At 48.9% G+C, this 16618-nt stretch overlaps 1 protein-coding gene across 1 annotated transcript in view; it reads left to right on the top strand.

Moving 5' to 3' along the window:
• Positions 1 to 1092: 1092 nt before the first annotated feature.
• The window catches only part of LOC140077578 (uncharacterized), a 44843-nt gene continuing 29317 nt past the window's right edge, over positions 1093 to 16618 (top strand). The window contains exon 1 of the mRNA XM_072124850.1: positions 1093 to 1418. Within this exon, the coding sequence (XP_071980951.1) occupies positions 1367 to 1418 (52 nt within the window). The 5' untranslated portion in view covers positions 1093 to 1366. The remainder of the gene's footprint in view (positions 1419 to 16618) is intronic.

Here is a 16618-nt window from a genome sequence, read left to right as displayed (position 1 = left end):
ATTTTCATGGAAAACCAAAAGCGATTTCCCCAATTCTCAGAAACTTCTTGGCGCTCCCTTCTGCTGAGCATTCATGTGGGGAATGAGGAGCAAAAAGCGAACCCAAAGTGAAGCTTCGGAGAATGGGATGGTCCTCCTGACCCGAACAACTAGTTATGTCTATGCTTGGCCCTGGTATCCCCCCCCCCCCCCCCCCGGCCAATCATAGCCATAGATAGGGGAGGTAATATGTCTGGGTCAGGATGAACGCGCCCGATACCCAAACCTACACCTCGGGTCCGCTCATCTCTACTTCTCACCGATTGAACATTGACTGGACGTTTCATACACATCAGATTGGTGGGATTAGCACCACTATAGGGATTTTCAGGATGAAAAATATTGAAGCCCTACCCTTGGACTTGGTTATCAGATTAAGATTTTTGGGAATCTGACAGTAGCCGCCCTCAGTCTACTGCTCTTGGCATGTATGATACATGGTGCTCAGTACAATCCTACCTGGTTAGTCCTTTCCCAGGGAATCGCATTGCCGGCTCTGCAGGATCGGGTCTGTCCGCCATGTTGGTTGTAGATCGGACTTCCCACTAGTCGTCAATTCACATGCAGCAAATTTATCATAGAAGTTTCTACAAGAGAAAATATGGAGGGAAGAATTTTTTGTGTTTCTGTGATCGGGTGGAAAGTGATTTCTTGGTGCACAACTTTCCTCTGCTGGTCCATCACTCCCATCAGGCTTTACTCATGATGACCCCCATGTTGAGTGCTGAAGACCCAGGGCCCCAAGCAGGTGCATTATGGGTAATTCTAAACTATGGTCCAATACAAATTTTTACAAAATTGAAAATGTAGCCGGGACACGGTGTGACCAGATCCCCTATTCATGTCAGATTTTGGCGCAGGGGGGGGGGGGTGTCTCTTGATATTCATATATTGAAGCCATTTTTGATGAAGGATCCTTTGAGATACTTGACGTCTCACCAGGACATTAAGCGATTACTTGGATGTGAGTTATGGGAAGGGGTCGCTGGCTCGGTGCCCTGGGGGAGGAGCTTGTAGAGTAGGAGTATTTCTGTGCTATTATACTGGAGCTAAGAGCTTCCTCCAATATATGAGCCATGGAGTAGAGTAATATTTCCCCTCGCACCCCACCCCCTCCTGCCGCCTCGGTTCTCAGGCTCTCCCTATTGTCTGCAGTCAGGAAGTTACCAGGGTGCAGTTTGTCCTATAATGATATAGGATGGGGGGGCACTTTCCTGCATCTGACCTCATTGTATGATGGGGAAGGACTTGTGTGGAGCTGGAGACGCAGCGACATGTCCATAACTTGGTGAGAACTTTCCAGCCGGGGGATATATGTTGCGCTGTGATGGGCGCCTTCTGGACACTCTTGACCCTATCGTTTTTGGGCATTTGCAGAGGTAAGACCTGGCGGATGGTGGGCAGAGTGCGGGGGTTGTAGTCATGGCTGCTTATCTGGGCTCGTTCTGGAAATCTTGGGGAATAGCGATGGCAAAGGAAAACAAGTAGCAGGATGTGGAGGTGACGGGTCAGGATTAGCAGAACATGGATGTGCTCAGGAGATGGAGGAAGAAAGGCTGAAACGTCTTCTAGAGATGCGGAGACCAAAGCAGAAATGTAGGAAAAAAATAAGATCTGCACAAAAGTTCTGTGGTCAAAGCTTCAGGGGGTGCAGAGGTCGGCACAGCATCCCCTCCGCCAAATCCCCATAATCCGGGGTTAGTACCAGTGCACAGCATCCCCTCCGCCAAATCCCCATAATCTGTGTTTCGTACCAGTGCACAGCATCCCCTCCGCCAAATCCCCATAATCCGGACTTGGTACCAGTGCGCAGCATCCCCTCCGCCAAATCCCTATAATCCGGGATTTGTACCAGTGCACAGCATCCCCTCCGCCAAATCCCCATAATCCGGGATTAGCTACCAGTGCACAGCATCCCCTCCGCCAAATCCCCATAATCCGGGGTTAGTACCAGTGCGCAGCATCCCCTCCGCCAAATCCCCAGAATCCGGGGTTAGTACCAGTGCACAGCATCCCCTCCGCCAAATCCCCAGAATCCGGGGTTAGTACCAGTGCACAGCATCCCCTCCGCCAAATCCCCAGAATCCGGGGTTAGTACCAGTGCACAGCATCCCCTCCGCCAAATCCCCAGAATCCGGGGTTAGTACCAGTGCACAGCATCCCCTCCGCCAAATCCCCAGAATCCGGGGTTAGTACCAGTGCACAGCATCCCCTCCGCCAAATCCCCATAATCCGGACTTGGTACCAGTGCGCTGCACCACCTCCGCCACATTCCCATAATCCGGGGTTAGTACAAGCATCCCCTCTCATGGGGCGCACGTTACCTGCAGTGACCAGTGTGATACGTAGTTATCATCCTATTACACACCAGTGCACAGTATAACTTCTCTGCTTCTTCCCCTGCACAATTCTGCCAGTAATCTTGTTTCCTTCCTGCACAGTACAACTTCTCACACTGTGCACCTGATATCACACTGCACAGTACAACTTCTCACACTGTGCACCTGATATCACACTGCACAGTACAACTTCACACTGTGCACCTGATATCACACTGCACAGTACAACTTCTCACACTGTGCACCTGATATCTCCCTGCACAGTACAACTTCACACTGTGCACCTGATATCACACTGCACAGTACAACTTCTCACACTGTGCACCTGATATATCGCTGCACAGTACAACTTCACACTGTGCACCTGATATCACAATGCACAGTACAACTTCTCACACTGTGCACCTGATATCACACTGCACAGTACAACTTCTCACACTGTGCACCTGATATCTCCCTGCACAGTACAACTTCTCACACTGTGCACCTGATATCTCCCTGCACAGTACAACTTCTCACACTGTGCACCTGATATATCACTGCACAGTACAACTTCTCACACTGTGCACCTGATATCTCCCTGCACAGTACAACTTCTCACACTGTGCACCTGATATCACTGCACAGTACAACTTCTCACACTGTGCACCTGATATCACTGCACAGTACAACTTCTCACACTGTGCACCTGATATCTCCCTGCACAGTACAACTTCTCACACTGTGCACCTGATATCACTGCACAGTACAACTTCTCACACTGTGCACCTGATATCACTGCACAGTACAACTTCTCACACTGTGCACCTGATATCCCTGCACAGTACAACTTCCCACACTGTGCACCTGATATATCACTGCACAGTACAACTTCTCACACTGTGCACCTGATATCACTGCACAGTACAACTTCTCACACTGTGCACCTGATATCACTGCACAGTACAACTTCCCACACTGTGCACCTGATATCACACTGCACAGTACAACTTCTCACACTGTGCACCTGATATCACACTGCACAGTACAACTTCTCACACTGTGCACCTGATATCACTGCACAGTACAACTTCTAACACTGTGCACCTGATATCACTGCACAGTACAACTTCCCACACTGTGCACCTGATATATCACTGCACAGTACAACTTCCCACACTGTGCACCTGATATATCACTGCACAGTACAACTTCACACTGTGCACCTGATATCACAATGCACAGTACAACTTCTCACACTGTGCACCTGATATCACACTGCACAGTACAACTTCTCACACTGTGCACCTGATATCACACTGCACAGTACAACTTCTCACACTGTGCACCTGATATCTCCCTGCACAGTACAACTTCTCACACTGTGCACCTGATATCTCCCTGCACAGTACAACTTCTCACACTGTGCACCTGATATCACTGCACAGTACAACTTCTCACACTGTGCACCTGATATCACTGCACAGTACAACTTCTCACACTGTGCACCTGATATCTCCCTGCACAGTACAACTTCTCACACTGTGCACCTGATATCACTGCACAGTACAACTTCTCACACTGTGCACCTGATATCACTGCACAGTACAACTTCTCACACTGTGCACCTGATATCCCTGCACAGTACAACTTCCCACACTGTGCACCTGATATATCACTGCACAGTACAACTTCTCACACTGTGCACCTGATATCACTGCACAGTACAACTTCTCACACTGTGCACCTGATATCACTGCACAGTACAACTTCCCACACTGTGCACCTGATATCACACTGCACAGTACAACTTCTCACACTGTGCACCTGATATCACACTGCACAGTACAACTTCTCACACTGTGCACCTGATATCACTGCACAGTACAACTTCTAACACTGTGCACCTGATATCACTGCACAGTACAACTTCCCACACTGTGCACCTGATATATCACTGCACAGTACAACTTCCCACACTGTGCACCTGATATATCACTGCACAGTACAACTTCCCCCTCCCCCGCACTGTGCGCAGGTGCACGTACGTTTCCCGATGATGGAGACCGCTGGAGAGGGAATGTAATGGGAAGTGCGGACAGGAAAGGGCAGGAAGCAGCTGCAGAGCATCGCGCCTGTCCAGAAATAGCATCCAGCAGATCTGCCATAAATCCAGTGACGGGAGGAAGTCATCACACAGAAGGAGCCGAGAGACAGAGAGGATCATGGGACAAAAAATATGATTGAAAATATAAAATTTCTCCTATTGCCGTCAGGTGGATGTTACAGCTCCCCCATGGGCTGTCACCCAGCTTTCCCAGTGTCCTGAGTGGCAGGTCCTGGTGATAAGTGTCATTGGAACCATTAGATTAAGGAGTCAGTAAGAACGTAGCGCTAGTGCACAGGCCCGACCATCAGTTCTGGGGATCAGGGATAAGTGATTGTAGTGGGAAAACCCCTATAAAGGAAGTGACATCACATATTGTATGTGACCCTCATAGACTGTAAGCTCTTGTGTCCTCCCCTCATCCTCATAGACTGTAAGCTCTTGTGTCACCCCCTCATCCTCATAGACTGTAAGCTCTTGTGTCACCCCCTCATCCTCATAGACTGTAAGCTCTTGTGTCCCCCCTCATCCTCATAGACTGTAAGCTCTTGTGTCCTCCCCTCATCCTCATAGACTGTAAGCTCTGGTGTCCCCTCATCCTCATAGACTGTAAGCTCTTGTGTCACCCCCTCATCCTCATAGACTGTAAGCTCTTGTGTCACCCCTCATCCTCATAGACTGTAAGCTCTTGTGTCCCCCTCATCCTCATAGACTGTAAGCTCTTGTGTCCCCCCTCATCCTCATAGACTGTAAGCTCTTGTGTCCCCCTCATCCTCATAGACTGTAAGCTCTTGTGTCCTCCCCTCATCCTCATAGACTGTAAGCTCTTGTGTCCCCCTCATCCTCATAGACTGTAAGCTCTTGTGTCACCCCTCATCCTCATAGACTGTAAGCTCTTGTGTCACCCCTCATCCTCATAGACTGTAAGCTCTTGTGTCACCTCTCATCCTCATAGACTGTAAGCTCTTGTGTCCCCCTCATCCTCATAGACTGTAAGCTCTTGTGTCCCCCCTCATCCTCATAGACTGTAAGCTCTTGTGTCCTCCCCTCATCCTCATAGACTGTAAGCTCTTGTGTCCTCCCCTCATCCTCATAGACTGTAAGCTCTTGTGTCTCCTCCTCATCCTCATAGACTGTAAGCTCTTGTGTCACCCCCTCATCCTCATAGACTGTAAGCTCTTGTGTCACCCCTCATCCTCATAGACTGTAAGCTCTTGTGTCCCCCCTCATCCTCATAGACTGTAAGCTCTTGTATCCCCCCTCATCCTCATAGACTGTAAGCTCTTGTGTCACCCCCTCATCCTCATAGACTGTAAGCTCTTGTGTCCCCCCTCATCCTCATAGACTGTAAGCTCTTGTGTCACCCCCTCATCCTCATAGACTGTAAGCTCTTGTGTCACCCCTCATCCTCATAGACTGTAAGCTCTTGTGTCCCCCCTCATCCTCATAGACTGTAAGCTCTTGTGTCCCCCCTCATCCTCATAGACTGTAAGCTCTTGTGTCCCCCCTCATCCTCATAGACTGTAAGCTCTTGTGTCCTCCCCTCATCCTCATAGACTGTAAGCTCTTGTGTCACCCCCTCATCCTCATAGACTGTAAGCTCTTGTGTCACCCCCTCATCATTATAGACTGTAAGCTCTTGTGTCCCCCTCATCCTCATAGACTGTAAGCTCTTGTGTCCCCCCTCATCCTCATAGACTGTAAGCTCTTGTGTCACCCCTCATCCTCATAGACTGTAAGCTCTTGTGTCCCCCCTCATCCTCATAGACTGTAAGCTCTTGTGTCTCCTCCTCATCCTCATAGACTGTAAGCTCTTGTGTCCCCCCTCATCCTCATAGACTGTAAACTCTTGTGTATCCTCCTCATCCTCATAGACTGTAAGCTCTTGTGTCACCCCCTCATCCTCATAGACTGTAAGCTCTTGTGTCACCCCCTCATCCTCATAGACTGTAAGCTCTTGTTTATCCTCCTCATCCTCATAGACTGTAAGCTCTTGTGTCACCCCCTCATCCTCATAGACTGTAAGCTCTTGTGTCACCCCCTCATCCTCATAGACTGTAAGCTCTTGTGTCCCCCCTCATCCTCATAGACTGTAAGCTCTTGTGTCACCCCCTCATCCTCATAGACTGTAAGCTCTTGTGTCCCCCCTCATCCTCATAGACTGTAAGCTCTTGTGTCCCCCCTCATCCTTATAGACTGTAAGCTCTTGTGTCCCCCCTCATCCTCATAGACTGTAAGCTCTTGTGTCCCCCCTCATCCTCATAGACTGTAAGCTCTTGTGTCACCCCCTCATCCTCATAGACTGTAAGCTCTTGTGTCCCCCCTCATCCTCATAGACTGTAAGCTCTTGTGTCACCCCCTCATCCTCATAGACTGTAAGCTCTTGTGTCCCCCCTCATCCTCATAGACTGTAAGCTCTTGTGTCCCCCCTCATCCTTATAGACTGTAAGCTCTTGTGTCCCCCCTCATCCTCATAGACTGTAAGCTCTTGTGTCACCCCCTCATCCTCATAGACTGTAAGCTCTTGTGTCTCCCCTCATCCTCATAGACTGTAAGCTCTTGTGTCCTCCCCTCATCCTCATAGACTGTAAGCTCTTGTGTCACCCCCTCATCCTCATAGACTGTAAGCTCTTGTGTCCTCCCCTCATAGACTGTAAGCTCTTGTGTCCTCCCCTCATCCTCATAGACTGTAAGCTCTTGTGTCCTCCCCTCATCCTCATAGACTGTAAGCTCTTGTGTCCTCCCCTCATCCTCATAGACTGTAAGCTCTTGTGTCCTCCCCTCATCCTCATAGACTGTAAGCTCTTGTGTCCTCCCCTCATCCTCATAGACTGTAAGCTCTTGTGTCCTCCCCTCATCCTCATAGACTGTAAGCTCTTGTGTCACTCCTCATCCTCATAGACTGTAAGCTCTTGTGTCACCCCTCATCCTCATAGACTGTAAGCTCTTGAGTCACCCCTCATCCTCATAGACTGTAAGCTCTTGTGTCACCCCCTCATCCTCATAGACTGTAAGCTCTTGTCCCCCTCATCCTCATAGACTGTAAGCTCTTGTCCCCCTCATCCTCATAGACTGTAAGCTCTTGTGTCCCTCCCTCATCCTCATAGACTGTAAGCTCTTGAGTCACCCCCTCATCCTCATAGACTGTAAGCTCTTGTGTCACCCCCTCATCCTCATAGACTGTAAGCTCTTGTGTCACCCCCTAATCCTCATAGACTGTAAGCTCTTGTGTCCCCCCTCATCCTCATAGACTGTAAGCTCTAGTGTCACCCCTCATCCTCATAGACTGTAAGCTCTTGTGTCACTCCCTCATCCTCATAGACTGTAAGCTCTAGTGTCACCCCCTCATCCTCATAGACTGTAAGCTCTTGTGTCACCCCCTCATCCTCATAGACTGTAAGCTCTTGTGTCACCCCCTCATCCTCATAGACTGTAAGCTCTTGTGTCACCCCCTCATCCTCATAGACTGTAAGCTCTTGTGTCCTCCTCATCCTCATAGACTGTAAGCTCTTGTGTCACCCCCTCATCCTCATAGACTGTAAGCTCTTGTGTCCCCCCTCATCCTCATAGACTATAAGCTCTGGTGTCACCCCTCATCCTCATAGACTGTAAGCTCTTGTGTCCTTGGGGTATATCTGGTAGGAGGGGAGGGGGGATGTGCAGCTGCAGCTTCCGATGGGGGATGGAGACCTGTGATTGGTTCAGCCGCTCACTCACTGATCATTAACATAAACTAGGAGGCGGCTCCGGTCCTGCAGCAGCTTATAATAAGAGAGCCGCGCAGTGCAGAGCGCACAGAGCACAGCAGTGTCAGGACTGGGAGATGCTATAACACAGGTTCCCTTTAATGGTTTCCTTCTTTAATGTACAAGGGGGCGTGGCTAAAAAACAAAACAAAACTGCGCATCCAAAGTGAAGCACATTGGGGCAGATTTACTTACCCGGTCCTGTCGCGATCCAGCAGCGCGTTCTCTGCGGTGGATTCGGGTCTTCCGGTCGATTCACTAAGGCAGTTCCTCCGACGTCCACCAGGTGGCGCTGCTGCGCTGTATGCACTGGAGTTCACCAAGCCGGGCCGAGTGCAGGTAAGCGCGTGTCCAGCGACACTTTTTTTTTTTAATGCGGCGGTTTTTCTGAATTCGCCGGGTTTTCTTACGGCCACGCCCCCCCCGATTTCCGTTCCATGTTTGACGGCGCCGATGCGCCACAATCCGATCGCGTTTGCCAATGGTAAATCGTCTCAAAACGGTAAAATTCGGGTAACCCGACGCAAAAACACAATTCGGACCCTTAGTAAATGACCCCCAATGTGTCAGGTAGACGGATCTCCCCGGCGTCTGATGCTGATGGTTCTGGTGCACGAGAAGATGGAGACTCGTCTTGTAAGCGTCGAGTTTGCGCACTGAATATTGCGGGGTTTTTTGTGTGTGGCCACGCCCCCTAGTTACATAGGACACGCCCCCTCATAACATAGGGCGCGCCCCTTTTTGTACATATTAGAACTTCCTAAAAATGTTCTCGATCCTCCAATAAAGGTGTCGCTCGGCATCTCAGGAGCAGATGATGCGTCTCTTATAGAAATATATCACGTTATATGTAACCGTCACATCCTGGAGGCTGGAATATGAATATGTGTTATATTATAAAACCTCCATCTATAAAGTCTCGTATACAGCGCTGAGCGTGCGATCAGAGCCGGCGCAGAGGGACAGGACGCTGTGCACATGGAGGGAAGGACTTTAGGTTATCCTGTTATACATTACAATTTTTGTAATTTTTACTTCCCACTGCACCCGGGATGGGAACATTAGGGTTCTGTGTATCTATAGGACCCCTGTGTATCTTTAGGACCCCTGTGTAGCTATAGGACCCCTGTGTAGCTATAGGACCCCTGTGTATCTATAGGACCCTTGTGTATCCATAGGACCCCTGTGTAGCAATAGGACCCTTGTGTAGCTATAGTACCCCTGTGTAGCTATAGGACCCTTGTGTAGCTATAGGACCCCTGTGTAGCTATAGGACCCCTGTGTATCTATAGGACCCTTGTGTAGCTATAGGACCCCTGTGTAGCTATAGGACCCCTGTGTAGCTATAGGACCCTTGTGTATCTATAGGACCCCTGTGTAGCAATAGGACCCTTGTGTAGCTATAGGACCCCTGTGTAGCTATAGGACCCCTGTGTAGCTATAGGACCCTTGTGTATCTATAGGACCCCTGTGTAGCTATAGGACCCCTGTGTAGCTATAGGACCCCTGTGTAGCTATAGGACCCCTGTGTATCTATAGGACCCTTGTGTATCTATAGGACCCCTGTGTATCTGGGGTATATGCAGTTGCGGTCTGGGCGCGGTGTGGTCCCTGTGCTTGGTATGGGGACTGGAGGACTGACCTACAGCCTGGCCGCTCTCCAGCAGGTGGTGTGTGCAGGAAATATGGAGGGAGAGGCTGATGTACTGGTTCTCCCTGGGGCAACCCCTGAGTGTCTGTAAGATGAGTCCCTGGGTAATGGATGGGGAGCCCGTGGTGGTGATACGATTCTGTACAAGTGCAGTACTGGAGTGATCTTGGAGAGGGAACCTCAGGAGTTGTGTCACCAACCCGGATGCAGGGGCAGGCTGGGGAGTAGCTGTGTCCAATGCTGGAAGCTGCAGCTTTGTCCTGTTTGTCCTGTGTCACTCTGTGTCAGGTTGATGAGCTGAGGCCTAGGAGCTTCTCCTGTGGTGAGAGCTGAGGCCTAGGAGCTTCTCCTGTGGTGAGAGCTGAGGCCTAGCAGCTTCTCCTGTGGTGAGAGCTGAGGCCTAGGAGCTTCTCCTGTGGTGAGAGCTGAGGCCTAGGAGCTTCTCCTGTGGTGAGAGCTGAGGCCTAGGAGCTTCTCCTGGGGTGAGAGCTGAGGCCTAGGAGCTTCTCCTGTGGTGAGAGCTGAGGCCTAGCAGCTTCTCCTGGGGTGAGAGCTGAGGCCTAGGAGCTTCTCCTGGGGTGAGAGCTGAGGCCTAGGAGCTTCTCCTGTGGTGAGAGCTGAGGCCTAGGAGCTTCTCCTGTGGTGAGAGCTGAGGCCTAGGAGCTTCTCCTGTGGTGAGAGCTGAGGCCTAGGAGCTTCCCCTGTGGTGAGAGCTGAGGCCTAGGAGCTTCTCCTGTGGTGAGAGCTGAGGCCTAGGAGCTTCTCCTGGGGTGAGAGCTGAGGCCTAGGAGCTTCTCCTGGGGTGAGAGCTGGGGCTTAGGAGCTTCTCCTGTGGTGAGAGCTGAGGCCTAGGAGCTTCTCCTGGGGTAAGAGCTGAGGCCTAGGAGCTTCTCCTGTGGTGAGAGCTGAGGCCTAGGAGCTTCTCCTGGGGTGAGAGCTGAGGCCTAGGAGCTTCTCCTGTGGTGAGAGCTGAGGCCTAGGAGCTTCTCCTGTGGTTAGAGCTGAGGCCTAGGAGCTTCTCCTTGGGTAAGAGCTGAGGCCTAGGAGCTTCTCCTGGGGTGAGAGCTGAGGCCTAGGAGCTTCTCCTGTGGTGAGAGCTGAGGCCTAGGAGCTTCTCCTGTGGTGAGAGCTGAGGCCTAGGAGCTTCTCCTGGGGTGAGAGCTGAGGCCTAGGAGCTTCTCCTGTGGTGAGAGCTGAGGCCTAGGAGCTTCTCCTGTGGTGAGAGCTGAGGCCTAGGAGCTTCTCCTGTGGTGAAAGCTGAGGCCTAGGAGCTTCTCCTGTGGTGAGAGCTGAGGCCTAGGAGCTTCTCCTGTGGTGAGAGCTGAGGCCTAGGAGCTTCTCCTGGGGTGAGAGCTGAGGCCTAGGAGCTTCTCCTGTGGTGAGAGCTGGGGCTTAGGAGCTTCTCCTGTGGTGAGAGCTGAGGCCTAGGAGCTTCTCCTGGGGTAAGAGCTGAGGCCTAGGAGCTTCTCCTGTGGTGAGAGCTGAGGCCTAGGAGCTTCTCCTGGGGTGAGAGCTGAGGCCTAGGAGCTTCTCCTTGGGTAAGAGCTGAGGCCTAGGAGCTTCTCCTGGGGTGAGAGCTGAGGCCTAGGAGCTTCTCCTGTGGTGAGAGCTGAGGCCTAGGAGCTTCTCCTGTGGTGAGAGCTGAGGCCTAGGAGCTTCTCCTGTGGTGAGAGCTGAGGCCTAGGAGCTTCTCCTGTGGTGAGAGCTGAGGCCTAGGAGCTTCTCCTGTGGTGAGAGCTGAGGCCTAGGAGCTTCTCCTTGGGTAAGAGCTGAGGCCTAGGAGCTTCTCCTGGGGTGAGAGCTGAGGCCTAGGAGCTTCTCCTGTGGTGAGAGCTGAGGCCTAGGAGCTTCTCCTGTGGTGAGAGCTGAGGCCTAGGAGCTTCTCCTGTGGTGAGAGCTGAGGCCTAGGAGCTTCTCCTGTGGTGAGAGCTGAGGCCTAGGAGCTTCTCCTGTGGTGAGAGCTGAGGCCTAGGAGCTTCTCCTGTGGTGAGAGCTGAGGCCTAGGAGCTTCTCCTGTGGTGAGAGCTGAGGCCTAGGAGCTTCTCCTGTGGTGAGAGCTGAGGCCTAGGAGCTTCTCCTGGGGTGAGAGCTGAGGCCTAGGAGCTTCTCCTGTGGTGAGAGCTGAGGCCTAGGAGCTTCTCCTGTGGTGAGAGCTGAGGCCTAGGAGCTTCTCCTGGGGTAAGAGCTGAGGCCTAGGAGCTTCTCCTGTGGTGAGAGCTGAGGCCTAGGAGCTTCTCCTGGGGTGAGAGCTGAGGCCTAGGAGCTTCTCCTGTGGTGAGAGCTGAGGCCTAGGAGCTTCTCCTGTGGTGAGAGCTGAGGCCTAAGAGCTTCTCCTTGGGTAAGAGCTGAGGCCTAGGAGCTTCTCCTGGGGTGAGAGCTGAGGCCTAGGAGCTTCTCCTGGGGTGAGAGCTGAGGCCTAGGAGCTTCTCCTGTGGTGAGAGCTGAGGCCTAGGAGCTTCTCCTGTGGTGAGAGCTGAGGCCTAGGAGCTTCTCCTGTGGTGAGAGCTGAGGCCTAGGAGCTTCTCCTGTGGTGAGAGCTGAGGCCTAGGAGCTTCTCCTGTGGTGAGAGCTGAGGCCTAGGAGCTTCTCCTGGGGTGAGAGCTGAGGCCTAGGAGCTTCTCCTGGGGTGAGAGCTGAGGCCTAGGAGCTTCTCCTGGGGTGAGAGCTGAGGCCTAGGAGCTTCTCCTGGGGTGAGAGCTGAGGCCTAGGAGCTTCTCCTGGGGTGAGAGCTGAGGCCTAGGAGCTTCTCCTGTGGTGCAAAGCTCCCAACCGTCCCGATTTTTGCCGGGAAAGTCCCGTTTTTCTTACCTCTGCCCCGCGTCACAGGCAGCTATGAGATTGTCACGGATTTTCTCCCCAGGTCCCGCTGTGTCCCGGCGCTGTGTCCGCATAGTAAATACTTTGAAAGCCAGAACTGATAGTACAGAATGGCTTCTACAGACATCAGGAGGGAATCCTTTTCAGAGTAGTGTCTGGTTAGTGGAAAGCAGGGACCACGTCATCAGCTTCAGATCACCATCTGTCCATATATGGTCACTGCATCTCCTAGGGTTCTCCAGAGCAGACATCTAGAGGGAATCCTTTTCAGAGAAGTGTCGGCTTAGCGGAGAGCAGGGACCACGTCATGAGGTCAGATCAGCATCTGTCCATATATGGTCACTGCATCTCCTAGGGTTCCCCAGAGCAGACCTCGGGCAGGGAATCCTTTTCAGAGAAGTGTCGGCTTAGCGGAGAGCAGGGACCACGTCATCAGGTCAGATCAGCATCTGTCCATATATGGTCTCCAGGGATTCCCCAGACACAAGCTCTTTATATAATTAAATAAAGTTTTGGCTAGGCTGGGATTCAAACCTGGGACCCTCTGCACCATAGACAGGAGCCTTAACTAACTGAGCTATAAGCCCAGAGATACAGAGCTGAGGATTTCTGGTAACTAAGAAGTGTTATCTGCCACTGTTACACTGTGACACAGACTTACTGCACTGATATATAGAGAGGGATCTTCTCAGAGGTTATTATTGTAATTATTGAGACTATTATTATTATTATTATAAATTTTATTATTTTTATTATTATGGAGATGATTATTAATAATAGTAAAAATAATAATAATAATCATCTCAATAATAATAATAATAATAATAATCTCCATAATAATAATAGTCTCAATAATTACAATAATCTCTGAGAAGATCCCTCCCTATATACCAAGGCATTAATCTGTGTCACAGTGTAACAGTAGTCATAGTTCTTAGTTACCAAAATTCTACATCTTGATAATCACTGAGGTTATAGCTCAGTTGGTTGAGGCGCTGTGTTATTATTGTACATGGACACTGCAGCTTCTGGGTTCAAATCCCAATGAGGATACATTTTTTTTTTTTTTATTGAGATGATTTTTATTATTATAATATGGCTAAAATTTTGGGCGCGGCCAGGGAGTGATTGGGGGTGTGGCTTAGGGGGATCGCCCTTTGCCCCTCTTTCCCTTTCACAAATGTAGGGAGGTATGTGTGGTGAGAGCTGGGCCTGAGAGATCTGCTCTCTCTGAAGTTTCTGAAACTCTCCCTGAGCTCTGACTAAAAACTAACTCCTCCCCTGCTCAAGGGTTTAGTTACTCCCTGGTCAGGTGATCTCCTCCTCCAATCACACTCCAGTTACAATAGTGGAACAGCATTGGATGAAACACATTAAACAATGTTAACCCTTGCCTATCCAGGCAGAATCTACCGCTGCACAATTACCACTGAATGTACTAAATGGTACAAGGGGCTTATTCGCAACTACTCCTCTACAATGCGCATTGGCAGGGGTGTTGCACATAGCTATAGGGTTCTGTGTATCTATAGGACCTCTGTGTATCTTGAGGGTTCTGTGTATCTATAGGACCTCTGTATATCTTTAGGACCCCTGTATATCTATAGGACCTCTGTGTATCTATAAGGACCCCTGTCTATCTTGAGGGTTCTGTGTATCTATAGGACCCCTGTATAGCTATAGGACCCCTGTATAGCTATAGGACCTCTGTATATCTATAGGACCTCTGTGTATCTATAAGGACCCCTGTGTATCTTGAGGGTTCTGTGTATCTATAGGACCTCTGTATATCTTTAGGACCCCTGTATAGCTATAGGACCCCTGCGTATCTTGAGGGCTCTGTATATCTTTAGGACCCCTGTATAGCTATAGGACCCCTGCGTATCTTTAGGGTTCTGTGTATGGAATGTCTGTATTTGTTTATTTAGTTCCCACACAACACAGGAAAAGAACAGGAAGTTGTGAAGCCTCCTCCCGGCACATCCCATAGACACAGTATAGAACTATTACATGGACACAGTATAGAACTATTACCTGGACACAGTATAGAACTATTACCTGGACACGGTATACAACTATTACATGGACACAGTATACAACTATTACATGGACACAGTATACAACTATTACATAGACACAGTATACAACTATTACATGGACACAGTATACAACTATTACATGGACACGGTATACAACTATTACATGGACACGGTATACAACTATTACATGGACACGGTATACAACTATTACATGGACACGGTATACAACTATTACATGGACACGGTATACAACTATTACATGGACACGGTATACAACTATTACATGGACACGGTATACAACTATTACCTGGACACGGTATACAACTATTACATGGACACAGTATACAACTATTACATGGACACAGTATACAACTATTACATGGACACAGTATACAACTATTACATGGACACAGTATACAACTATTACCTGGACACGGTATACAACTATTACATGGACACGGTATACAACTATTACATGGACACGGTATACAACTATTACATGGACACGGTATACAACTATTACATGGACACGGTATACAACTATTACCTGGACACAGTATACAACTATTACCTGGACACAGTATACAACTATTACATGGACACAGTATACAACTATTACATGGACACGGTATACAACTATTACCTGGACACGGTATACAACTATTACATGGACACAGTATACAACTATTACATGGACACAGTATACAACTATTACATAGACACAGTATACAACTATTACATGGACACAGTATACAACTATTACATGGACACGGTATACAACTATTACATGGACACGGTATACAACTATTACATGGACACGGTATACAACTATTACATGGACACGGTATACAACTATTACATGGACACGGTATACAACTATTACATGGACACGGTATACAACTATTACATGGACACGGTATACAACTATTACATGGACACGGTATACAACTATTACATGGACACAGTATACAACTATTACATGGACACAGTATACAACTATTACATGGACACAGTATACAACTATTACATGGACACAGTATACAACTATTACCTGGACACAGTATACAACTATTACATGGACACGGTATACAACTATTACATGGACACGGTATACAACTATTACATGGACACGGTATACAACTATTACATGGACACGGTATACAACTATTACATGGACACGGTATACAACTATTACATGGACACAGTATACAACTATTACATGGACACGGTATACAACTATCACATGGACACAGTATACAACTATTACATGGACACAGTATACAACTATTACATGGACACAGTATAGAACTATTACATGGACACAGTATACAACTATTACATGGACACGGTATACAACTATTACATGGACACGGTATACAACTATTACATGGACACGGTATACAACTATTACATGGACACGGTATACAACTATTACATGGACACAGTATACAACTATTACATGGACACGGTATACAACTATCACATGGACACAGTATACAACTATTACATGGACACAGTATACAACTATTACATGGACACAGTATACAACTATTACATGGACACAGTATACAACTATTACCTGGACACAGTATACAACTATTACATGGACACGGTATACAACTATTACATGGACACGGTATACAACTATTACATGGACACGGTATACAACTATTACATGGACACGGTATACAACTATTACATGGACACGGTATACAACTATTACATGGACACAGTATACAACTATTACATGGACACGGTATACAACTATCACATGGACACAGTATACAACTATTACATGGACACAGTATACAACTATTACATGGACACAGTATAGAACTATTACATGGACACAGTATACAACTATTACATGGACACGGTATACAACTATTACATGGACACGG

The sequence above is a fragment of the Engystomops pustulosus genome, chromosome 9 (assembly GCF_040894005.1).
Source record: "Engystomops pustulosus chromosome 9, aEngPut4.maternal, whole genome shotgun sequence".
Classification (NCBI taxonomy): domain Eukaryota; kingdom Metazoa; phylum Chordata; class Amphibia; order Anura; family Leptodactylidae; genus Engystomops; species Engystomops pustulosus.
Note: the sequence above shows the minus strand (reverse complement) of the source record. Positions and strands in the feature narration are given on the sequence as shown.